This window comes from Bactrocera dorsalis, chromosome 4 (genome assembly GCF_023373825.1).
Source record: "Bactrocera dorsalis isolate Fly_Bdor chromosome 4, ASM2337382v1, whole genome shotgun sequence".
Taxonomy (NCBI): domain Eukaryota; kingdom Metazoa; phylum Arthropoda; class Insecta; order Diptera; family Tephritidae; genus Bactrocera; species Bactrocera dorsalis.
In genome coordinates, this window is record NC_064306.1 from 27,939,811 (window position 1) to 27,967,385 (window position 27,575).

At 32.8% G+C, this 27,575-nt stretch overlaps 1 protein-coding gene across 6 annotated transcripts; it reads right to left on the reverse strand.

The window, feature by feature from the left end:
* Positions 1–1,482: 1,482 nt before the first annotated feature.
* On the reverse strand, positions 1,483–27,575 carry LOC105224987 (stromal interaction molecule homolog). 6 transcript variants are annotated; one of them, XM_029549690.2, is made up of 11 exons: positions 27,209–27,575; positions 25,034–25,197; positions 24,779–24,898; positions 24,592–24,704; positions 21,106–21,221; positions 20,859–21,031; positions 19,294–19,873; positions 19,165–19,212; positions 12,213–12,621; positions 9,004–9,252; positions 1,483–4,998 (listed from the first exon to the last, which is right to left on the reverse strand). In XM_029549690.2, the coding sequence occupies exons 1-11, from the start codon at positions 27,573–27,575 to the stop codon at positions 4,065–4,067; spliced, it is 3,273 nt and encodes a 1,090-aa protein (XP_029405550.2). In that variant the 3' UTR covers positions 1,483–4,064. The 6 variants fall into 6 exon arrangements, with proteins under 6 accessions (XP_029405550.2, XP_019845335.2, XP_049312146.1 ...); XM_019989776.3 differs by having other exon boundaries at positions 12,213–12,642; XM_011203280.4 differs by lacking the exon at positions 1,483–4,998 and adding an exon at positions 8,247–8,566 and having other exon boundaries at positions 12,213–12,642.

The window sequence follows — 27,575 nt, forward strand, 5'->3', positions numbered from 1 at the left end:
GGAGCATACTCTTGGTGATCTATGGCTGATGTTTAGAGCATACTGATGTTATGGCGGGAACACTTCTCCAGCCTGCTGAACTGCAGTGAAAGTGTAACAATTCGAGCTCACGATGCCGATACCACAATCAATGACAATGGAATAGATGTGTTAATGCGCGACAATGACGAGTTTCTAATAGCAAAAACCGCCTGATAAACAACAAAGCTGCAGATATGAGCTTTCAAATACGGTGGCTTAGAACTTACAAGGTTTATGTATCAGCTTCAAAATGTGGTCGGATGAAATCGAGGGGGGGCCCACAATCTGCGCCAATTTCCGTGGGATCAGCCTCCCTAATATGGTATAAACCCGCATACTGTGTGATGGACTTAAGCTCGTCGTCAACTATCTGATTGGAAATTATCAGTATGGTTTTAGACCTGGAACATCTGCTATCGACCAGATTTTCGGCATGCACCAAATCTTTGATATACCCATAAAAGGCAGATCGACACACACTCCCTATGTCTAAACTTGGCATCCTCGCAAAGCTAATACGGTATGGACAATGACATCATCTAATGAGCCGGCCTTAGAAGTATTGGAGAGAAAGGTTTTGCGGAGGATTTATGGTTGGGTAGTGTTGTTCGGAAGGATGAGAACACTCCAGCTTTAAATTATTCGATTTAGTACCCGCCAGTGGAAGCAGAGGAAAATGAAGGCCTTCACTCCGTTGGAGAGATCAGGCAGATAAAGACCTAGCTGTACTTGGTATCTGGAATTGATCAAACAGCGAAAACAAGTAAAGACTGACGCGATATTGTTAACTAGGCTATAACCGCAAATAAAAACGCTTTTTATACAAAAATTTGATTTTGATCGATCAGTTTGTATATCCGATATCGGAGGTTCCGACAAATAAGCACCTTCTAACGGCGAAAAAAATGTGTGTAAATTTCAAATTGATATCTCAAAAACTTCTGGTCTGTCAATTTCGTGTATTTACAGACAGCCGACATGACTAATCGACTCAGCGTTGAGCAAATATATATATATATATTGTACATATATACATTTTATTATACATTTTATAGGATCTCCGACGTTTCCCTTTGCGTGTTACAAATATCAGGGTATAATGACAGCAAACCTATGCGGCGATGTAATTGCTCATGTTGAAAAAAGAATTCCACACAATTAAATGTTCATTTATAGTAAAGCTTTACGGAATCAAACCAAATGCAAAGCACAATTACTTTATGTTGAGTGTAATGAGCAAAATTTTATTGAATAACTTTTTTTAGATTTGGTAGCTCTATTCTTTCATTTCAGTTATTGAAATTTTATGAGTTTTATAATTTTGTTGTACTGTACGATTGAACTAAAAGTAAATCACTTATGTACTATATAGTATATGTGAGCTCAGTTGACTCCTAGAGTTCCACTCATTTTTTTCTAACCCCAAGAAACCGCCCGCAAAATTGAAAGAGAAATAAAAGGTTTACTGTTTTTAGGTAATTTTTATTAAAAGGTATATAATGATATAATTTCTTCAGCAATTTGGCTGAAAAAGTTTCTTGCGTCTATCGCTGTTGCTTAATTGTGGCAAATTTTGCTCTCTATTATAATTATAGTTTAATACATTATTATTTTTGTTTTAAGTTTTCATTCTTGTTGTTGTTAGGTATAGTGCTTATAGTGTCTGGTGTGTTGAATAAATTTGTTTCTTTTCTAACACATATACATTTTGGCCTTGTGTATGTGTATTTTGCAAAATTTTCTTTTACACATTAGTACTAATATTGCTAAAATCTTTATCCGCATGGATAATTGTATGTATGTATTAAGTATGTATAGTATAACGCTATTATGCTATAAATATTGCTATCATTTAGGTAGATACATAATACACTAATATTAGATATTATTTATTTAGGTAATGTCTGCAATTAATACCAAATTAAGTAAATATTCGACGTAACGTTTGTCTGTACGTTCATGCACAGCAACAAGTTAGGTATAATATAAACATACATAAAAATCATTTATGCACTTGTAGAAGTAATACAATATTATCATAGCATTTAATAAGTTTCATAGCCAAGAAAATATCAGTCCAATGATTAAGGTGCAAATTATAAGTGTTTATATTAAATAAAAAAATTTTCAATACAAATTTAACGGACCAAAAACATTACACAGAGACGAGTATGAAATTTTAAATAATTCAATTTTTTTGCTAGTTGTCTTTTTTGCTTCTCATGGCGAGTTTTTCAGTTCTGTAATGGTCTAACTGTGCTCTTAGGCGAACAGTTGTGCGCAAATAATTCACAAAACAACACAGAAGTTATGACTTAAATTTTTGTCGAATTATGTAGTTTAAAAAATTACAAGAAAAATTAAAATTTAATTTAAGTTTGTTTTTCTAAAGAGTGACAACGTAATTTTTAATTTGTTTGCTATTTTTATTTCATATATTTTCGTGTTTATTTTCATTAAAATTTACAGACCATTATTTCGTATACAAAATTTTATAAAAATTGTAAGTATCTGTGTGTTGTTTTTGCTTATTTTCGCATTACAAAATTTAAAGAAATAAAAATTTTACGAATTGCTTATTTACAAATAAAAACTCACAACTTATTTACTAATTATTTTGTAAATATCGTGATTTCGCTGAGGCACTTTTGGAACAATTTCTAAAAAATACGAGTGTGTGTCGTGACTCGTGTTACAAATTTCGAGGATGATTGCAATTACCGTTAAGTTTTAAGGTCAAGTATGGATGGAACCAAAACAAAATATCTCAAGTTGATTTTTACTATTCACATTACAAATATTGAACTAATTTCCTTATTATTTGCAATACAAAAATTTTCATAACAGTATTTGCAACAAAAACTTTTTCTAACTTCATTTGGCTACTAGTGTTGTCTTCGCATTTGCTAAGGGAAGCACTCAAATCATTGGCGGCTTCATTACGAAAAATGTATTTTTGAAATGCTTTGTAAATGAAACTTTCGTAATTTTTTATTTATAAAGTAAATTTAATTGATTTTTAATTTTTCAGAAATTAGGCCGTTAATGTATGGCTGCCAGAGAGCTGCGTATCAAATAGCACTTCACGTCAATATTTTGGAACAAGTTAAAAATTACAATTTGAATTCTCATAAAACAAATTTGTATTTATTTTTTACCGTTATGTCTATAATAATGCCATTATATGGACGCTGAAGTACTAACTTGGTCTGCATAGCTCACAAAAATTATCAAATCTTTTTTTGTACAAAAAATTTAGTTTATTTTCACTTATCGTTTTGCGCAGGCGTAACGCAAATTAACGTTTTGCCAAGTATATTTAGGTTAAACTGCCTTAGATTGTAAAATATATACGCAATGCGAGGAAGCACTGAATTGATGTGTGCCATAGCATGATATTGGAGCACATTTCTAGGAGTTACTCATGCTTTCGGAGATCAGGGTTACTATGTTCTATGTTCTGTGTGTGTGTGAGTGTGTTTGCATGCAATGTATTTATGTGACCTTCTCCAATTAGTATATGTTCGTATGCACAACTATGTAAAATTAAGTACTCGCACGCACATTTTATACGCATTGTTGTCGGTTCCAGTCGTCGTACATGGAAGACGTGTAACATTTGTGTTAAAAAATATAAGTATTTCGTTCGATCACCGTATTAGGTGGCCGTTATCGTGAAGCCACTGGTCGGCGTGCTCCTCAAGTCGCATTGGGTATCACTAAAATTATTATTGTCATGCTCGTTCAATTGACGCGCAGTCGCAGCGGCGTGTGCGGCGCGTTTAGCAAAATTCAAAGTAACCTGAGAGTATGCCTCCGCCTCTGAGTCGGCATGCGCATCGGCGTTTTTGTGGCTACTATTACGTTTATATAAGTTTTCTTTGAAAATATCATCGTTGTCCATAACATCGTGCATGCGGTCGTCATCGTTGCCTAGCTGCTGCTGTAGTTGTTGTTGTTCCTTCTGCATCGTCAACGCATCCCCCATTATTACGGCGGCGGCGCCGCTGTAGGAGGTTGTCAGGCAGCCAACGCTATGCGAGCTATGTATGTTTGTTGGAGCTGACGCTGACGCTGGCTGTACTGCCGCTGCTGGCGCTTGCGTTGCTGGCGGATTTGCGGTGTCCGCCGCCGAAGGGGAAGCGCAAACGTCGTTTTCGCTTCTTAATGGTGGCGCCGCCGTCGAGACTGGCGCTGTCGGCGCTGACCAACAGTTGGTCCTCCATTTGGGTATCACTGTGTGCCGACGCAGCAGCTGGCGCAGATGTGGTGGTGGTGGCGGCGGCGCCGACGGCGGTGCCGAGGCTGATATTGTCGCTCCCATGCTGTGGTGTCTGCCCCCCGCACAGCGATTGCAGGCTAAGCGAGGTGGGTAATTGCTGGTATTGTGCGGGTATTGCGCCGACAGTGGGCGGCTTTCCAGCAATTGCTGTGTAATGGGGCTGCATGAACGACTCTTTATCTCCAGCGTGCTGCGCTGATTGCTGTTGCTGCTGCTGCTGCTGCTGTTGTTGTCCGTGAGCGGCGGTTGGCTGCTTGTGCTGCACAGACTGCATTGACTGCCAAATAAGCATTTGAGGTTCGTGCTGCTGCTGTTGCTGTTGTTGATGGATTGGCAAGATGCGCTCATGGGATGACCAACGTCCGGGGGATTGTCCTTTGCCACTGGCGCTGTGTGCGTCTGCGCCGAGTGCACCGGGTGCGGATGGTGTTGAATGGACGGACGATGATGTGGACGATGTGGACTGTTGGCTAGTTGTGCTGTGCTGCTTGACCATCTTCTTGTTGGTTCCGCTAAGTTTTCCAACAATTCCACTTCCGCTACCAATGAATTGTTGTCCCGTGGATAAGCTGTTGTGGTTGCTGCTGTTGCTGCCATTAATGTTGGGTTTCGCGCTATGCTGTTGTTGCTGTCTATTAAGGAACGTGTAGATTTCCATTGGTACCAGATCCGTGCTTTGGGATCGCAAAAGTTGGCTGTGTGGCGAATGAGAAGGAGAAATACAAATCGAATGAATTATTTTTTGATGAGTTTAATGCTCTAAGCCTTGTTGAGGGCTGTGAGTGAGTAAGTGAATGAGGCGGTGGTTAGTGACACGCAATGGCGAAGACACACAGAAATACCAAGAAGAATACCATATACTTGTCTAATACATGTTAAATATATGAAGATTTGTATGTAAGCATTTAATGTGGCTTGATTGAGTGAATGCCTTAATGAGCTACAAGCTTAACTGAAGTCTACTTTTTAGCATTAAACGATCTTAATAATAGTTCTAAATATTTGATAAAAAACTTGGGTGTTCAAAAGATATAAACTGTTACATTTAAACTGAATAATTCTTTTTAAGCAACTAAACAATTTTTTTTTTTGCATTGTGAGCCTTTCTATTGATCTTAAATATTTACAGCTAATATTTTTTTTATTATTAATACTTAGTTAAGATTTCATAGCTATAAATAATTAATAAAAAAAAGTAACGTAGTACTTTAGCTACAGGCGTGACTTTAAGGGGTTACATACATATATCAGCTAAGTAATTTAATAATCAGTGATTCACTTTGAACAATTTGGACTCCTATTTCCAAACTTTTGGGATTACACTAACTTAAAAAACTCCCAAAACACTTTTATCTCCGAAACTATTCGGCGGATTCGGAGAATATTCTCAACTATATGAACATTCGATATAAAGGTGAAGAAACAATTTCTTGAAATTCGGAAGTGGATATAAGTCCTTAAAATACTAATAAAAATTAATCGAAAATATATCGGTTAATAAAGATGCTTAATATACATATGTACCATAAATAATATAATAATAATAATATATATAGTATATTAACTAAAAAATTAAAATATTATGTTTACTACTACTAGTAGAATAGTTTACAATTAAAAAAAATATATATTTTTTAAATTAAAATCTAGACTTTATATATATACATTTAATATAATATTTTAATATACATAAATATATTAAATATTTCCCCATTATTTGTTACCATTCAAATTCTCTCAAAATAACCGTATTTTTATTATTTAAATAGTAATTTTTATGAAAATTATTATTTTTAAGGGATCGATATTTTTTGATAAAGTTTGATAAGATTTCCTTTAGAAAATTTTAATTGGTGTACTTCTTCATTAAAAAAATATGTTAATTTAAAATATGTTTTTATACTAATGAGAGTATTATAGTTTTGTTCACATAACGGTTGTTTGTAAGTCCTAAAACTAAAAGAGTCAGATATAGGGTTATATATACCAAAGTGATCAGGGTGACGAGTAGAGTTGAAATCCGGATGTCTGTCTGTCCGTCCGTCCGTGCAAGCTGTAACTTGAGTAAAATTGAGATATCGTGATGAAACTTGGTACACGTATTTCTTGGCTCCATGAGAAGGTTAAGTTGGAAGATGGGCAAAATCGGCCCACTGCCACGCCCACAAAATGGCGGAAACCGGAAACCTATAAAGTGTCATAAATAAGCCATAAAAAGAGATATTAAAGTGAAATTTGGCACAAAGGATCGCATTAGGGGGGGGGCATATTTGGACGTAATTTTGTTGGAAAAGTGGGCGTGGCCCCGCCCCCTACTAAGTTTTTTGTACATATCTCAGAAACTACTATAGCTATGTCAACTAACTAAATCGGATAATAACCACGCCCACCTCCCATACAAAGGTTATGTTGAAAATCACTAAAAGTGCGTTAACCGACTAACAAAAAACGTCAGAAACACTAAATTTTACGGAAGAAATGGCAGAAGCTGCACCCAGGCTTTTTTTTTAAATTGAAAATGGGCGTGGCGTCGCCCACTTATGGACCAAAAACCATATCTCAGGAACTACTCGACCGATTTCAATGAAATTCGGTACATAATATTTTTTTAACACCCTGATGACATATACTAAATATGGGCGAAATCGGTTCTCAACCACGCCTTCTTCCAATATAATAAAACTTTACACAAATACGGTATTTGAGCTGAGGTATCCCTTGTGGAAAAATTGTCGTGATCGGACTTTAACTTTTCAAGGTCCCTGATATCGAACACGAAGAACTCAGTGCCCAACCTAACCTAACCTAATTTTTCACCGAAAATATCGGTAAATATCTCAGAATTTAATTCTAATTAATTTTACAGCAAAATAAAAAAAATATGTAAATGACGGATAATGAAATCTCGATTATCACTTTATCGTGCGAGAGTATAAAATGTTCAGTGACACCCGAACTTAGCCCTTCCTTACTTGTTATTTATTCTTTTCTCTAAATCTTGTAATATAATATATGTTATGAAAAATTTTGGGCTAGCAATCCTTACATGGGACTTCATATTTTTCTGGACTATTGCAGTTGTTCAGCTGAACGTTTATAAGTTTCAATTTAGAAAGCTCGAAGATAATGTATGGATATTTGATCAGGAATTAACTTACGGTCTTTTACTTTTACTTTGGAGAATTATTCTATGAATTGATTGGTTGTAGGCGATACTTCTAAAAACACTTACTATTGCCATGTGTTACTTAAACAATGTGGAAACATTAATTAATAACTTTAGTTCTGAAGCTTGTGACTTTTTCACCAATCGATTTTTTTTAAAGGTTTGCGATAATGCTTACTAATTACATAATCTAGCTTAACTATTTAAGTTAAAGGCGCTTTCTGTGGGTTACTGAAAAATTGTCAATTATAAGAACTTTTTTGTGAATAACTCTACTGCATGGTACTTGCAAACAAGCCAATTCATATGGGGAATACCCTACCCCTAAGGGCTCTAGTACTAAACTACAATGAACCCATATCAAATTAATTGCAGTAGTAGCTCTCACTCGAGGAAATTGGTACTGCAATCGACCAATACTACCTACTACCTCTATCTATCTATCCAATTCTAAATTAGTAATAGGTAGTCTCCTCTTTACTTATGGCCTATCTCAATGTTATATTACATATGAGGATACTCTAAACAGCTTTCAAAATCTGCTGAATTTTATAAGAAGCCTTTTCAATGCAAAAATATAACAAGTTGGTTGCCGCGGAAAAGGATTCCTTACAGAAGTTTCGTTATTTTTTCATAGATATTGGTCGATAATTTACTAAAGCTTGGTACAGCGCCTACATAAAACCTAGGATTATAGTACAAAGTACTTCCATAATTAAAATAAGTTTAAATATAATACTTAAAATTCTGTTTTTTTTAATTTCTGCGCCTTTAAGTATTCATGTCTTAATAATATAGCGCTATTCTGGTAATCATTGCCTAGACTTAACTTAATTCGAAAACATGTTGATTGATGTACGAATGTGTAAATATGTATGCATAAGTGTCTGGATGCCAGTAACGGGTGTTCAAATGACATAACTGAAATGTTTAGATCTTTACATTATTGATAAAAAGTCGTTACAATTCACAAAATTGTTATTAACATTTCTAGAATGGAATTTAAACATAAATTAATATCTTTTGGGGGATACTCAGTGAAGAATTAGAACTACAAGAACACCGAAGTTCATGTAGAAGATTTTGTTTTTTGTATTCTGAAATTGTAAAACCAAAGAAAAGAATCAAGGTTAACAAGAAAACGGTAAATAGTGAGTCTGTAATTTTAGGGTTCGGGTTTGCTTTCTGTATATACACATACAAGTATGTATGTATAAACATTGTGCGAAGCAGGAGAAAGGGACGCAACTGCATGAATTGAACCGAGTCGTACATATTAAACTGTTAAGAGGACAGAAGGTGTTGCACATTGATAATTGCCAACGAAATTAGTTAGATAATTAAGCGTTTAATAGGAAAGCGCAAGAGAGTAACATTCATGTGCTGATTATATTCTTAAGAGGAAGTGCATTTGGCAGGGCACATTGGCTTCGGGTAGTTAGCTGCACTTAAAAGCGCATTTAGTTGGTGAATTGGTTTGAAATTTGGCTCTTTTCCATTGGACTTGGCCAACAAAGTAGCGAATGCAACAAACCTCTGTGCAGACTTGCGAGGTGGTGGAAGTGGTGCACGGTTCACTGTGCCGACCGCTGCAAGATGTGGTGGCAATGGCGGTGGCGGCGGTGGTGGCGGTATTGGTGTTGGTGGTGTAATTGTTGTTGCTACCGCTGTTGGTGGTGTCACCACTAAATTAGACGAATTGTGCTTCTTCAAACGTGGCGGTACCGTAATGGAGATTTCTGATGAAGACGGACTATGACGACTGTCATCAACACCAGTGAGACTGAGATGAAGACATATACATACAGATATATACGGTGTAAAATATCATATAATTCATACTAAATGAAAATGATATAATAATGGAGAAATACAATCAAGATCAAAATTGACCCGGACTGGTAAAACAAAAACCAGCAGCCAAAGACACACTAATTGACATGTGAAAAAATATCACACGAACATAAAAATTATTTTGTCAATCTAGCAGAATATTTATAGATTCGTTTGGTGCGTGCAGTTTATATAGACCAGTCCGGATCAATATAGACATGAGTGTAGTGCAGGTTGCATATTTGTTGAGATGATGATTTTTATGAAATTTTCTTCATACGAAAAGTTAACAAATTTACGAATTAGACAAAATTAACAGTTATTATTAATATTATATAAATAAGCGATTATAAAGACAAGTCGATAAAATTTCTGTAAACTGAAAGTTGAGCGATGTTTTATACAGCATATCATGAGCAAGCACAAGCTAAAAAAATTAAAGCTTAATAAAAATGAAAAATAAATAAGATAAAATATAAACATAAACAAAATCAATATGAATGTTGAAAAAATAAAAATAAGAAATGATATATTAACAAAGTATATAAAAACAATAAATTATATTAATAAAATTGGTAATTAATAACTATAAGGTCGGAGTCAGCCTATAAAGGTTATTGACTACGCAATATACATTCAACGAGTCGATAAGTCTTTTGTGTTTGACTACTCTATTTCCAAAATCGTATTTAAAGAGCGTAACATGAAATACTAGCTAAGCTATACGGTCCGATTTGCCCGTTATTTTCATAAAGATTTTCATTCAAATTACTTTACAGAAAAACTAATATAGCAATTTTGTTCATAGCGGATGTAAGTAGTAAGCAGTCCTGACGAAAGTGGTTAGGTCGGGATGATACCCTAGGGACTGGAATTCACGAAGAGGATCGTATTTTTTAATTAATAAAGTTAATTAGTTAAAAATTACAAATCTTCTGATCACATATAATTCGAAAATGTTTTTAACGTAACACTAAGTGGCAAAGTAATGTAATAAGAATCGGTATAGCAGCCGCCAACCGAGCCTCATTACGCGTTTCCTTAGCGTTAAGGCCCCACCCTCGTCCTCATTATCGAATGTCATCCGATGCTTAGCTTGTCGTTAGGAGAACACTCGGCGAAATGCATGCGCGTCAATCGGGAAAATAATAATAATAGTGACATTGACGTTTGCATCTTTAGAATTTACGACTTCGTTTGCAGTTTTTCATGTGGCAAGCGTGTTGTGCTCGGTGCTTCGATAAAGAAGGATGTCCGTATGGTGAGTTGAAATATTCAATTTACGAACAAGTGTGCATAGCTTTCTAAAAATATTCTTAAACCCAGTAAAAAAAGAGCCCGTGTGCCGTATAAGCAGCTGGAAATCTAAACAAAAATAGTTACAAGAACGCGCGATTTTTCGTCAACTTCTGGATCTTTTTCCTAGCTACAGGAAGAAGTGGATGAAAATTGCTGTAAAGAAGAAAATTTAATTCCAAACAAACTCCTTCTACGTCTTACTTGACGTTATCTGTGAAATAAAGAGAAGATTCCCGGCGTGAGCGTCATAAAGGAGTCGTTTTTACTTCTATGACAGTTCCACGATATTAAAGAGGATGAACTAAACTATCGGATAAGCTGTCTAATGAAGCTATTCACTTCAGGCACGTTTGTGATGCAAATTTTGAAACCCATCTTTTTCCATACAACTTATTGAATGCCTTCAATGCTCGAAAAATAGGAAGAATTTTCCAAAATTTTTGCATCACTTTGAGTATATTTTGAACTTTATCCGTTTCTCTTTCAAGTGGTGAACATTCGGTTAGTGCTTTAGTAAGTATCAAAATTTTTCAACGATCATGCTCGTCACAGGGTAGGAGTTTCGGACTATATACTATGCCTAGAGGCGGAATTAGCCAAGAAGTTAGATTTCCAGACTATTATGGCCACACACAAATACTTGAAAATTGGGGAATTTTAATCTTATTGTACCACTTTGCTTTATGGAATGATTGAAATTTCTTTTTGGATACCCAGATCTAATAACAGTTTGCATAAAAGCCTCAAAGGTCAAATTTGAAGGCCAAATTAGTTTACAAAACAAACTTTTCAAATAAATGATGCTCTCAGAAGACGTGCTTTTATTGCAAATAAAACACAAAAAAAAAATGATGAAATGGCAAATATTTCGATTTTATTATTTATAGGATCGGTAAAATTGGGTTGGTTTATCAGCACAGTCCATAACTTGACAAATATAATCTTACGAAGTGAAATCAACTTATCAGAGTGAAAAGGGCTTTCCTTGCTTAATAGTTTTAGCTTGCTGCAGCGCTCGGCTGTGACTATTTTTGCTTAGACGATTGATATTGACATGAGAAACCAAAACACGACAAAAAATTTAATTTTACGCAACGAGAGCTTTGCATATAAATGTATATATATATATCAAACATTTACACGATACAAAATTTAACAAATATATATATTTCGACAGCTGGTTTGTATCATCAATATTACAACACTTGGATGGATAAAAATCTGGCTCTGTTTCCATAACCTAGAGTCATCCGCTTTGGAAATGCAACATTAAGTCTTGAAGATAAATATCGTAAATGTCTCTTTTCGGTTACGATATTGAGATTGTTTTCCTTTTCATACCAGTTTACAGTCCTTGGTCGGCTGAAAATCCGAATCCGTTCCGTTTACTTAATACCAACTGTCGTGGGAACGTCTTTAAAGTCTTACCGTATGCCTATTCCGTGATAAACCTCATCTTTATTGTTAATATTTTCCTTAAACGTGTTACCCGTATTACCCTTAAGTATAGATTTTTTACATAAATACTTATGTCAACATGTACGCATGTATGTATGTTAGTAAAACACTAGACTAGATACCAGATCGACGATAAAACGCATAGAAATTTACCTATCATTCAAAAAGTAACTCGAATTGTAAGCATTATTGTGCGGCGGTAAGGGTGGTGGGGTTGCATTTTGGGCGTTTACACTCGCCACACCAGACGTTCCAATAGCGTTCGTTGAGTTGCCCAAACTGCCAATATGATTCGACGTATTCACATCCAGTGACGAGTGGTTGACAGCAGCACCAGCCCGTGAAACGACACCTGTTCCCGCGGCTGTTGTTGAGGTGGCGCTCTTCAACGAGGGTGTGGGCGCACCACCCAATAAAAATTGTACCGGCGCATGTGCAGGTCCCTCACTGGCGTCCTCACTACCCGACGAATCATCACACAGCGCATTGGAGTTATTGTTTAGGATGCCGCTGCTGCCACCGCTTAAACCCACCGAACTGCGACTATAGCTGTCCAACATACCTGGATAAATGTACAGAAGTTCTGGAACTAACGATCATCACAATCTATATATGGTACAAGCGTTTGTCAAATCATGAATTGGAGATCAATAAACGAATGATGCAAAAGCAAAAGATTTTAAAATAATTCAAAGCAAAAAGGGCGATTCACACAGGCATCTATTTATGTATGTATATATATATGTGCGTATGTAAAGCACACCGGTTTTCAGTTTATGGAAATAAAGTTGTGTTTAAAAATAGAAATCTATGTATATTTGTAGATATGTAGCGAGCTTATGAGTTGACTTTAAATGAAGCACTTGAACTTCACTTATTTCCAATGAAATGAATTGTTTAAACAAATGTGCTTATATATAGGTATATTTGGTGTTGTTTGTTAGAATACAGTTTTTTTGGGTTATTTTTAGCGCACAGTGCGTTTTGTTCCAGTTCGTTAGTGGTACAATTGTTGTTGTTAATTTTATGAAATTGAAATGATGGCTTTGTTTTTTGATGAGATATTTACTTTGATTTTTGTACATATGTATGTAAGCGGTTAGTTACGCATCGAATAGACGTTGAACAATACTGATGAAATTGCGTTGAGTTAGATACAAACGAGTATTCATGCCAACACACTCTCATGCAGGCAACACAGGCAGACAAGGACAATATTATCCATAAATATAAATATGCGCTTCAATTTGAGCTTGAAGCTAGATTTTAGAGAGACTTTTCAGGATGTGTGCTTACCTGAAATCGTCGTACATGATTTTTTTTTTTTGAAATCTTGATTGTATGCTTTTACTTTAAATTTAAATATATATTTATTATTTCTGGTTTAGTTTTTTAATACAAATTGATTATAGCTTTTTAATTTATTTAAAACAACACTACTTTACATTCAATTTTTTATTTTCAATTTAATTTTTTTAAATTTGTGGTATATTTTTTGGTTTTGATTTTCAGTTTTGTTTTCTAAATTCGTATTTCTTATTTATATCGTACATTGAAAGATTCTTATTTTTTTATTATTAGGCAATTAGTTTTTTATACAATTAAATTTTTCAGTTTTTTGTTTGATTTAAAACAACAACTTTTTAGGTTTTTAAATATATTTTATTTATTTTTTATATATATTAATTTTAATGCTGATTAATCAATTTACGATTTTTATTTATATTTAAGTATATTTTTATTATTATTTAAGTTTTTTTATTACCAGGCAAATGGGTTTTAAACAGCTCTTATTCAAGTTTTTTTAGTTAATTTAAAACAAAAATTATTTACGTTTCTTAATAAATTTTATTTATTTATTGTATTTTATTAAATTTAAAAATTTTAATTGAATGCAATTTTTATTTATTTTCATGTTTATGCTTATTTTTTAATTTTTACTTATTTTTTATTACTCTTTTTTAATTTTTTACTAAGCGAAAGTCGTGAAATTATTAATCAATCGCGTTTAAATTATTAAATTTTGTATCGTTTATTTAAAATATTATAAAATAATTTGTTGTTTATATATTTAAATTATTATTAATTTTTATTTAAAAATTTTTGTAGTTTTCATTAAAAAAATATTTAAACAATACAATATAAAAAAACTTTGGAATTAAATGTTCTTTATTTTTCATTTAAACTGAAATTATTTTTAACCTTTCAAATATTTGGTATTAGTTTAAAAGAAAAATATCCGTAAGCCGTGTCTTCCAGACCTCCTTTCGCATAAGTTTTAGTATAATTATTTTAATGCTGACTTCTATATAAAAATAAAGTATATTAAATAAATTTGTTTTGTAGTTTAAAATAATTTATTTTTTGGCATAATGTAAAAACTTTTTTTAAATCTAATATTTTTTATTTATTTTTTATTTTATATTTTATATTACAATTTTATTAATGTAATTTTTTTCTTGATAATTATCTTTCCTTAATAATCAGAAATTTGCTTAAACGCAATTTCGTTGTTGTTATTGTCTTTATGCAATTTATACTTTTTATTTTTATAACCCGAGAATTTATTTTTATTCTTTTTTTTATAATTTTAGACTTTTATCACTTTAACTAATCCAACTTTTATTAATTATTGATATTTTGCTTTACTCTTTTTATCAAAATTTATTTTCCATATTTTCATGTTAGTCTTCTTTTAACTTTAACAAATCCCATTTTTATTAATTCTTAATCCTTTTGTTTTATAATCAAAATTATTTTTTTATATTTTCTCAAATTCATAGGACACTTAAAATTTGAAAAATATGCAATGGTGTGTGTGGCGGTGAAATGAAACAAATTCAGATTATTTAAAAAATTTATTATAATTTAAAAATAATCAAATTATATTAACAATTCACTTTTTAAGTTAGTAATAATTAAAAAAAAAGACATCTTATGCATTTGATGCATGGGCTCTCTAGAAAAAATCCGTTTACAACAATTTTCGCTAGAGAATACGGGATTGCATTCACAATTCGAAGACACATTAAACGTGGCTAATAAGTATGGGCATGTATGTTTGTATATATGTAAGTCTACGACATATTTATGTATTGCAGGAGAACTTCATCGCTCTCGCTATAATTACAACTGATTAGATGTTAATCCATTCCGGTGATTTGGGCGCTTCAATGTGTTGAATATAAGCGCCAACGGACAATTATGCTGCCGAAAACAGAGAAGTTTCGGTAATTGTCGTTTGTATTTTAACGCGATTTCCACAAATCGACCAAAAACTACAATAAACATTGTAAAATATATATGAAAGATTTATATAACTGTGTAGCGTATATATTTTATACTTTTTTTGCACACCGAAAATTATGAAAAAATTTGTTGTCGTTTGCCACTGAGAGTTTGTGTTGGTCATGACTCAGGCAATTTCACGCATGTATTGCATAAGAAACGAGAGCATGTGTACATATGTATGTAGAATGCGCGTATATGGTACGCATGTGCAGTCGTTGGCGGTAAAAGGTCAATGAGAGCTACAAGGCGTCAAAACAAAAACAAAAATTAGAAGCAAAATTTTCAATTGAATATTATTTTTTTATGTGTTTTTTGCAATCCATTGCCAACCACTGCCTGTGCGTTACATATATGTAGGTATGTCGATGTATGTGTATTGGCATACATATGTATGATATAAATGCTGTCGTGGGCCTTTTCCATTACGATGATCGATTATTTCTGTATCGCCGAGTAACAATGAAAACACTGAGATTGCGAAGTAGTTGCCGCATGAGATATTAACGAATTATATATACTAGTCAATATTAAGAAGGAACAGCTAAGTAAATAGGGGGGGAACAAGTTTAACTATATATTATTGTAGGTATATATATGTATGTAACTTCATGGAGTTAAATAAACAGGCAAAAGTAAATCAAAAATAAACAATGACGAAACTTACAACACCGGAAGGGATTAAGCACATTCGTTGTTAACATTAAATAACATAAAATAAAAACTAAAAACAAATTAAATATATATCGGAAATTCAACTAAAAAATAAATGTTATTTATATATAAATAGTAACAATATACTTTTAAAATTAAGCTTAAAAATATATAACGCATGTACAAAATGCGTAAAATTATTTAAAGAGGACTGAAAACACAGGAAGAATATTATTAACGCTAGTTTTGTGGGGAAAACAATATAGGTAAATTATGCAGCTTTTTAAACATAAACAATTGGTAGATAACAATTAAATGTGTCTGTTTATAATTTACTTATTTCACAATTGCATATAATAAGTCAAAAATCATACAGAAAATTTTATCAAAATATGTAAAACTAAAAAAAAAAACTATTACGCTGCAAATATGTGTGTGTGTGTGTGTAGAGACTGCCGTGTGTAAATGCGCTAACAGCTATTGAGTACATTAAGTATTTGCGCCAATAAGTATTTCTTTGATTCTGCACCCCACTTTTTTACATTTCTAAATTTTTTTTTTTATATTCGTAAATTAATTTTTTTTATTATTCGTAAAAACCTTGTGTGTTGTAAACGAGACTGGTTGACTTTAAGTGCGTCATCGTTGTGCGCAATTAAAAATTTCATTGCTTATACGTGTATAATTTTCAGCTGATTATTGCTTATTGTTTATAGCTGTTTTAACAATAACAAAAAAAATCGTTTGGCAAGTGTTAAGCACAACTCAAAAGCTTAATAGTACTTTTACGTTTGGAAATATTGCATATTCTTTCTTTTTGTTTACAATTTCGTTTACGTTCAACTTGAATTCATTTGGCGTGGCACTAGTTTGGCTTGTTCAATTTACGACGAGTGTATGAAATTATCACTATTATCCGCTATACTTTCCCGCACACTTTCATTTGGCGCCTAAAATAGCAGCCCAGCAATTTATAAAGAAAAACTACCTAGACATAAATATCTATAAAACTACACCACTAGCGTTGAGGATACGCAAGACAAGTTGTGTGTGTGTAAATAATTCCAAAAATTTAAAAGTAATATTTTTACCACAAATTGTAATGTGCATAATTTTGTTTATATGTATGTGTATACAAGTTTCCCTCTCCTATGAAATTCAGAAATATTTTTGTATGCTCCACGCCTGTTTGTTTATAATAATTTTATACATTTGACACCTGTTTGGTCATGCAAAAAAGGCAACGTGTTTGCGTTGTTCTGAAATTATTTTAATACATACATAAATAACTATGTACATATAAGCGTTCACACTGTGTGGTATAAATCATGAACGGGTTATTGACAACTTAAAACCTAATTTGGTATGGAATTTCTAGGAAGACCACAAATGGAAATCATAACTGTCTTCAAATATTTTAATTTTCGGCATTTTTTAAGTGACTCAAATTGTTGTTTGACAGAAATTAAAAAAAAAAAAATTGAATATCTAAACATATACATATATGTATTAGTCATAACATCTATAAGTAATAGAATTCCCTTGTTTTTTATAATTTCAGTTTTCTGTTTGTTGTTTTTTCACTATTGCCTCTGTATTAATTTTAAGTTGAAAATATTATATCGTCTTGAAAGTAAAATGCAAAAAGTATATAAATGTCAAATACATTTATTGCCAGTGCTTTCTTTTTTTTAGACGACAGCTTAATAAAAACAAATAACAAATTGTTTGATCAGCTGTTTTTAGATTTCAGTAAATAACAAAAATCTCAAATTTTCATATTAAAATCACACGTTTCAAAGAATTTGGAGTTATATGAATAACTTTTTATTAACTTCTATGAAAATATTAAAAAATATTATTTTCTATTATATAGGTTTTCATACCCAAATCGAAGGAATATTTTTTCCAATTACATTGAAGTATTATGTATAAGTTTTTGGTTCATCCTAAATGAACGGTGAATATTTGTGAGATTTTTTTAGGTTCTCAAATTACTATTTGCACATTATGCAAATAATAACGAAAAAGTAGAGTGACGAAAACGAAGTGCAGACGAATGTTTGATTTATAATTCTAGAGCCGAATTTCAAGGACAGTTGATATATATATATGAAAATTGAGCCGAAAACTTGAAAACATGCTAAAAACAAAAACTTAGAAGAGTTAACAACAAAAATTAGCAATATTCTTAAAAAAAAAATGTAAATTAGAATTTTAATTCTCAGAAAAACAGATTTAAAGAAAAAAGTTATTGTTGCAACCAAAACTTATTTCAACTTAACTTTTTACTTGAAAAATTTACACACTCCTGCCTTTTGCTTTATAAAATAAATGCTTTAAAACTGCGCAAATACATTTTTTAAATAAACATTTATATAAAAACTGCTATTTATTTAAAATAGTGTGTTTATAAAAAAATACATATGTATATACCTAAGCTATATATAAACGCTAACTTAAACCCAATATCTGCCTATTTATTATCATTAGTTTTACTTTTAATTTCACATGGTATACTGTCATTGCTGCTGCTAGCTTTTCCATCAAATTGAGCAACTAACTACTATACTTATTACTAAATAACTGTTTTGTTTAAGACACTACTCTTTTCACTAGCACTAACCTCTACTAGCGCTATATTCTTTCTCTCACTTATCTAGCACCAAACTACAGCTTTTTAGGCTTAAATAACTAAATGAGGCATTTTATGTTAAAAACAATTTAACCAAAAAGTACAAGCTAATGAGAAAAAAATCTCATATATGTATATATGTGTATACTTTATATGCAAAATTGTTCGCTAGTTTACGTTGTGAAACACGCTTGCCGCTATGCTTCGAGATTAAGTTAATGTGGCAAATCTAATGGCGCTCATAATATTGCTTAATGTGTATATTTGTTGGGTATACGCTTACTCTATAGCGCTCGTATGTGCAAAATCCACTAATTTACATGTGGACTGTATGCGTATGTGTGTTTTAGATATTGCGCTGCCAATTCAATTTTTGGAAAATATTCATGTATGTAGACTTCTTTTGTTTTGCTTTTGAGCTACATACATGTTTCTTTATTGTTTTTTTGATTGTGAGATGAAGTGCCACGCCTCATCAGCTGCATCATTCAGTCGAGAACAAATTGAAGTGGTCAAAATTGGGCTTACCTTGCACAGATTCATCGTCTAAATCATCGCTGCTGCTCGTTATGCGGCCTAAAATATCATGAATTTCAATTAAAATTATTCTGAAGCAATTTAGTGTAATGTGCACGGTTAAGATTTGCTCTAAATTACCTCGTGAACCCTTATTGGAGCTAACACTGCTACCGCCATTGCGATTGTATAATACATTCTCCAGATACTGTAAACCATTATTGTTGACAATATTAAATCCTAGACAATTCTCAATTTGTTTCCAACGATGCAGACGTTCCTGCAACTCGTTTGTCACCTCACTGAGCGAATTGCGCGCCTCCACAATGGAGCGATCAACATCGTCAATACTTTTGCCATGCGTCGAAACGAAGGCACCAACTAAGCTGGAACGTTTTTTACGCAATTTTTCACATGCTTCCCGAGCAGATTGCAGTTGCTTCTCCGCTGAAACACGTTTCTTCAAATGATTCTTGCTTTCCAATTCGTAGGTGTATTGCAGCCAGGATTGTAGTTGTGGTGGCGGTGTCCAGCAGTTATCCACCAATTCGATTTCAGCGCGTGACAGTTCTGTACGCAATATTTCGATTTCCTTTTTCAACTTTTGCACCTCCAGATCAGAGCTGGATGATGAAAGTGTGGGAGCCTCTTTAAGTCGACGTTCCAAGTCCATTTTTTCCGTAGCAACATTTTCTTGCTCCATGCGCGCACGTTCTAATTCCTATAGAGAGGTGGAAAACAGCAAAAATTTAGAGAACATTGAGCTTACATTTTTATTGAATGAGTCGTAACCTCAAAGTATTCAATTTGTAAGAGAAAAATTTATAAGAAATGAATTGAATTAATATTTAAAAAGTAAAGATTAAATAATATTAGCCGTTAATTGACATTTAAACAACTTAAATGAATTGTAATCGATTATGAATACGATTTTTTAATATTAGCCATCGAAGCTCACAATAAGGCTTTTGAAAAATTAATGATTGCTAAACAACACGCAATCTAATAACAACGTTTACTATAACAGTCACTAAATAAATATAATAATATTACGTATTAACACATTTTTTAATTTTTTCTGGTTCGAAATAAAATTAAAAAAAATATTTTTATTCTGGAATTACTTTCTTTCAAAAAAAAAATTATGAATTTATTCTGCTTCATGCCCAGGCTGTCACAAATTGCATGCTCTTTTCGCAGAATGTTGACTTCTAACCTAAAAAACTTGCACAATTTTCTGCGCTTTTCAAAATCTAAGGGTTGGAGTTGGCCAAGCGATGTATATTTTTCGATTTTGATAGTTATTTTTTTAAATAAAGTTTTACTACTAATTATAATGAATCGATCAGTTTCGTTAAGTTCAATAATAGATATTGCAAATGAGTTGATTGGCGTTTTTTCTTCTTTTGTCATGTAAAAAATGGAACTTTATATAATGTGGCCATGTATTGAGGCAACATTTTCATTAAAAAAAAATTAGTTAAATATAAAAACTAGGGTTCGAAAAACAATCTTGCCTACATTTAGGCAGTGATTGATATAGCCTCATACAAAATAATAATCTAGGGACTGAAAAACAGCAAAACTTTGGCGAAAGGCTGCAAGAGGAAACAGTTAAACTTTAACTCCAAAATTGGGATTAAAACCCTAACCGAAGCAGCGTCTCACTTAGCATGCTTATAACCGCCATTATATGTATTACGCACCTTTTGCATCTCTTGTAAACTCTGCTCGGCGCGCTGCAGCCCCTCCATGTCTTGAGCCATACGTCGTAAATGTCTTTTAGCATTCTTATTTTGTTGATATGCATACCAACAACCTATAATTGCACTGAGTAATAGCGTCACTAAAATGTAATCCTTCCAGCGTGTGCCGGTCTCTGCAAAGGCGTACAAGTTGAATAAATGAATGTTAGTGTTATTATTAAAAAAATGTTTCATATGTTTGGCATACCACGCGGCGGTCCGAATAGCACAACGTCCATCGCCTTGAGCGCAATTTTCTGCTTATGAATGGGATCCTTTATGCCCAGCACATTGCCCACATAATGCATATTATTTACTGCCAATCTGTAAATAAAGCGAAAGGCAACGAAACGTTCAGCGAGTCAGAATACACTAAATTGCGAGAAGTTTATAGACAAATTATTATTTTTTTTAGTGAAATGAGCAGATTTGAAGGCCAAACTTACGAATAGTAAAGCTTTTTTAATTTTCTATTTTTGTTTTTATTTTCCGTTTTTATTGTTTTTCGCTCACTGCCGCTTTGCGAATAATTCTACATAAACTGCAAAAACGTTAAATGTAAGTTTATTAACTTCACACAAAAATAATTCCAATGATTCAGCATGCTATCCACATACACATTCGCAGACACATTTAAACATATGTCGGTTTGTATATATTTGTAAATAAAAATCTATTTGGTTTCGCACAATAACCCATTAACTGGGCGCCCACTTTTTCACTGTGCATGCCCCGGTAGTTGTTGGTTTAATTGCATGATCCAACTAATACTACTACGCCATTGTCACAAAGTTGCACGTACATACATATGTACGTACACGAAATACAAAAATTAAGCTTACAAAAAGTCTCACCGCTATATAATTGCCGCTTTTTTATTGTTATTAGTGAAAAATCATTACCTCCTCGTTGCTTACCTTTATTATTCTATGACAATTTGATGCCTTTTATTATTGCCGTTATATTTGTGTCGTTCCAATTGTGGAACACCCGACAATCACTCCCCCATTAGTTCCCCCAAGTGGCTTATTTTTAGTTATTTTTATTTTGTAGGAATACACATCTAATTTGAAAGTTAGAAAAAAGTGTATAATCTACACTCTATATATTTTCGAATATTATTCTGGAGTTCTAGTGGTTATAATGTTGTCGAAATAATGGGCAATGTTACTTTAATTTTAAAGTAATGAAGTAATCCGATGTCGTAATTATTATTTCTGTCATTTATGTTATTATTCGTATGTCGTAACTATTATATTTTTTTATATTAGATAATTATTTGTTGACATATGTATGTATGTATTATTTTTATTTTTTCATACTATTTTTTCATATTAGACAATCAATCGTTTGTCATAATATTTATTTTTTTTTCAAATTTGGTAATTAATATCAAACATTATCTTCTAGCAGAAATAGCCATTCTGGCTGCGGCAGCGTGTAACTTCCAAAATATTTAATGTTTTTTTAACATTTTACTGGATATTCTTAAAATAAGTATAAATATACTTTTCTTTTAGGTTGTCATACTAGGTATGTGTTTTCTTTGAATTAAAAAAAAAGTATATTTTCGAAAAACCAACGATTTTAATATCGTACAGTCCTTGTGCAGATGCATTAAATTATTCTATTATATGTTAACAACAACCATATAAATATTGAATCGTCTCAAAATAGGCTCAAGTAATTTTCCCATAGACCAAATTAAGCTCAAACCTTTATTAGCTATTTGTTCATTATGAAACAGATAAGCGCAAAATATTAATCGGCGTTGTCACGCGCAGATAGTTAAAATGACAATTATTTGCAAATATGTAATAATTTAATGGAGTTTTGTACATCAAGATTGAAAATCAAAAAAAAACAAAAGAATTAATACACTCAAATCAAAGGAATTATACTCAATAAAACAACTGTTGACTCATTTAATTAAAAAAAAAACAATAAAAACTTCATTATAAATTATGTCATATTCTTGCTGATAAACGCTTAATAAAAACGGATGACTTCTAATCAGCCTATTTTAACATACATATGTATAAATAGCATTTATATAGTTGCTCTGTCTATATATTCTGCATGCAAATAAGATTAAGATTATTAAAATCGTAATCGCGTTTTATGCTGCGAACAAAATTCATTTGAATTCTTAATAAAGCATGAATTTGTTAGAATTTCTCTGAAACGTTATAATAGTATGAACTAATGCAAGTGAAATGGGAATAATAATTCACAATAATTTCGTAACCTAATATGTAATTTTGTAAAACTTTATGTTGAGCTGTAAAAATTTGTTGTTTAAGGTCACATAAACCACACAAGTGTGTAGAAACAAATTAATTTTTGAAGCATTAGGCTAGTGGCTTGAGTGACTGGCTACACAGAGGATCGTTTCTTCAGATCGAGCAAAGTTTGAAAGTAAAGAATCAGTGTTTTAATGACAACCACGCTTAAGGAAGAAGTATGAGAAAACGTTTCAAGAAATCGAGTTTTTATTGTCTTGATCGATAGGTATATGCTCTAAGAAAACAATTACAAAACTCCAAAAGCTGACCTTAAAAATCGTGTGACCTTTTGAAACCTTTCAATCAGATTTTCTCTAAGCCATGTTTTCCAAATTGCCATAAGCATTTGCGGAAAAAGTAGTAAACCAAATTTTTTATCTTTTTAGCTTTTATTTAAAACTACTCCCGATAGATTACGGACTTTACGAAAAATTCAAATTTATATAATTTTTAATGCAAAATTAAGTGAAAAATTTTTGCTAAAAAGCCAACTATTTTGAAGCGTTAGTTTTATGTTTAATTTTCTGAAGATTGTAGGCTATCTAGGATAAAAAGACACTCGACTGAAATAATATTTGGTTTTATGACTCCAATTAAAAATTGCGCTCAGTATATTTTATCCGAATTCCGATGTCAGTGGAAACACGACTCACGATAACTCCCTAAAATAAATTAATGTTTATTTTAATTTTTTTTTATTCTTTAAACTTTGTTCTAAATATGTATCAGATTAGTTTTATGGGCATCGTTTTGGTTTTACCGGAAACAAATCTCGAAAAATTAATTTTTTTCGGCCTCTACGGTGACTTTTTTCCTTTAAGTAGGCAATAGCAAACCTGCTAGTATATTTCCGACATAAAAAATCATCTCACAGAATCCATTAGTTATGCTAATATATAATTAATTCCACTAAACTGTTGCTAACGAATTTTTTGCTACGCGCAAACAATAATAAAATATGTTATTCTACATTTGTATGCATGTGCGTATATACATTTATAATATATTTTTTTATATAAATAATGCAATCTCTCTGCCTTTACTTGATATGCATAACAACTCGGTGGAAAGATGAGCAATATTTGCAATAATTTTTTTTATTATTAAAAATACTGCCTAAACAGAAAATGTGACGTGCTGGAAAAAAACTGCCGTGGAAATTTCACAAGTTCGTGCGCTTTTTGAAGACAAACAGATTTTTTTGATTTTGATTTTTTATTGTTAAAAGGTTTAGGTATGTAGGTGAGTGCAAATTTGGCATACTTCCCTCTTTATTAGCTACAAATTTTAGTATATTTTATGGTGCATATTTGCTTAATTATTTGAGTGATTTGAGTTTAGATTTTTTTTTTGGTTTTTTTCTGCTTTTAAAATACTTTTGAACTCGTAAAAAAATTCAAATGGCTTACCTTGGCAATGTAGCACCGGTCACTTTATGCAAACGAAATAGTTCGACATATTGTGGTAATTGCACTGATTGCGCCAGCCAATCTGAAGTTTGCTCCATGGTCCAGTTATGCACCTGAGGAATATACAGAATAATAACAGTATAATTAGAAATATTGTAAAGTAACATCGTTAAACCGATCAACCAACCTCCGAACGTAGCCACGCCTCCCACAGCTCCTTCACGGAAATGTGCATATCATCGTTAAAATGGAACGCTTTCTGACGCTTCTCGTAACCGGAGTCATATTTGAGTTCTTCGCGTAAAAACTAAAGAAACCAACGAAATCGTTATGGGTACAATACAGCACAGAAGTTAAGCCAATTAGTTACAGAACTTATTACCACTGGCCATAGTGTAATAATAAAAGAGTTTTTTTAGCTTGCGTTTTTTTGTTTACTTACGTCGTCCGATTCGCTCAAATCGATATTGCCATTGTCGTCATCATCGAGCTGACGATGCAGCGTACGTATAGCCTCCATACCCAAACGATCTTGCACATTGCCACTATAACAATCCAAATCGTCTGCATGGCAAGCACCATCCGCCGAACCGCTGCCCAGTGAACCTGTGTCATTTTGTATGGATAAAAATACAAAAAATGGGGAAATATTAATAAAATTATAGTGTGACATGCTCATTCCAAGTGGGATATTTTTACGCAAGTCCAATAACTTGCAAACACACACATACGCACACATAATTAGAACCAAGCACACGTGTGCGTGTGTGAATACACACATAATAATAATTAAATGCAGAGAGATAAATATTTATTGTATCAAAGCCTGGCGAAGGCAAATAATTGAGATAGTGCCGTTTGGCAGCCAGTTGGCAGAAAACACAAGACACTGTTGGAATTTTACAGTCTTGCGCGCATCTTTAGCAAATAATAAAAAAGCCAACGCTTAATTGTGATATTTCACGTATACGTATGTGTGTGTTAATATTATTATTTTTGTTTGTTTGCTTGCTCCTTTTATTTGTCGACATGTGCGTAAGCAAACCATAAATAAGAATTTGGCTTATTCAAATTGTTGCAGATAAGCAAAAAAGGAGCGCGGGAGTCACCTGCGGTTAAGCGGAATTAATTTCCTTTGGTGAAATTTATGGTTGTAGGGGTGCGTAAGGGTGTGAAGCAGCGCTAATTAGCAGTAGTTGTGGTGTTTGTATGTTAATAGAAAGTAGGTTAGTTGCGTTTAGATTCCAAAGCGAACAGATTTTTGTTTAGTATACATACATATGTCTAACCATAAAAAATAGATAGGTACATAAGTGCATTACATTATAGATGTTGTCCTGTTTGTCCACATTCCTCGTATGCCACCTCACCAGTGTGCACTGATGACAAAAAAGAACTTATTGCTTCCACACCTTTCTCACGAAAAATGGCCTGGCCCAACGGTTATCAAAATTATATATTTTTATTACTTCTAATTATCGCTATTTTTATCGAAACGTAATTTGGCAATTAATTGACAGTAAAGCCTGCTATCTCAATTAATGATGCATTGTGTGATGGGAGTGCACATTTGTTTATGCTTTATTGAAGTCAGATTTTTTATAATTACTTTGCAAAGTAAGGTGCGGACAAATTTCATGTCATTATCAGTGATTGATACGTGCAAATTTTAGCATTTCCGTAATTTTTATTAACCGGAATATTTAAAAAAATTATTTGAAATTTTATTTATTTTTACACAAAATTTCTATTACTTAAGTTTCATTTGCACTTTTCAAATGCGTGAATATCCAAACATGTTTCGAATGATTTTTTCTAACACTTTATCTTTAATTTTTCATGCCGGTTATCACTTTCACTTTTATTTCTATTATGTTATAGGAAAGTCCACTATTTGACTGCAGCATCTTTATATTAGAGCATACAAAAACTGTTTCGAAGGTTTGAGTTCCATTTTAAAATGCCATTTGATCGGGGAAGTTTCTTATATATCACGCACAGCTGGCATGCCAGTACATCAGGCAGTAAGAAAAGGGCGCAACTCAAAACAAAAATTATAAAAACTAAACTGTTGCGTCAATCGCATCAATTTATCGGTAAAAATCGTTTGGCTTATGCATTTCGCACCTTAAAGGTTATGTTTATAATTAAATCAGTTTCATGAATCAAAGCAAGATATTATTGGATTTACTTTTTCTTGTTTTTGCAAATGCATGTAATTAATCTTTAACGAGCTAATTCTTTTGAGCATTACGTCACATTTACCGGATTATCATTTTTTTGTGGGAAATAATTAATCGATGTACATAAATGATAAAATATAGTGCTGTCAAAATTTGAAGCACTTTGTGAAGCCATGTTGCCGCTTTAAAAATAACTTGAAAAAGGAAATTAAAACAAAAGCACAAGTAAAAAAATTGAAATGCGTACAGAGTTACATTCACAAATTTCAACTTTCGCATTAGTAACTAAGTACAGCACATTCACTCATTGGGACTGTGTGTGTATGCAAAAATATTGTTTCTTAGTAGATAAGATCAAGCCGATCAACAAATTCGTCATTCACTTCCGACATTTAAATTTACGTATACATGTATGTATGTTTGTGTGTACTCACTGAATTCATTGCTGACAGCCTGCGACATTGCTTCGCTTAACAGATTATATGAATTGCGATGCTCCATGTGGCCACTGCCCGATGGCGATGGATGGTATAAAGCGTGTGTGGCGGCTGTTGGCGCTGCGGGCGCCGGCAGAACGCTGTTACTGCCACCGCCACCACCAACGCTGCCGCCTTGATGATGCGCCGCTGTGGGAAGATGATGCTGTTGTTGGTGTTGATGCTGCTGCTGCTCAGCATTGTAGCGATTGGCGGCTATTGTGCCCATAGTGTCGCTGGGTGGGCCGCCACTTTCGACTACATGACATTTTTGCGACGTCACTGCCAAGAAGAGCAGCGCATAGAGCAACAGTTTGCGCTGCAT

What these genes read in the sequence shown, in the direction of transcription:
- LOC105224987 (XM_019989776.3), bottom strand. Translation starts at nt 27,575, where the DNA reads ATGCAGCGCAAACTGTTGCTCTATGCGCTGCTCTTCTTGGCAGTGACG. An exon ending in AGGCGTGGCTACGTTCGGAG is followed by an intron (nt 24,705 to 24,778) that starts GTTGGTTGATCG and finishes TATATTCCTCAG; the next exon opens with GTGCATAACTGGACCATGGA. An exon ending in CTCCAATAAGGGTTCACGAG is followed by an intron (nt 19,213 to 19,293) that starts GTAATTTAGAGC and finishes ATGATATTTTAG; the next exon opens with GCCGCATAACGAGCAGCAGC.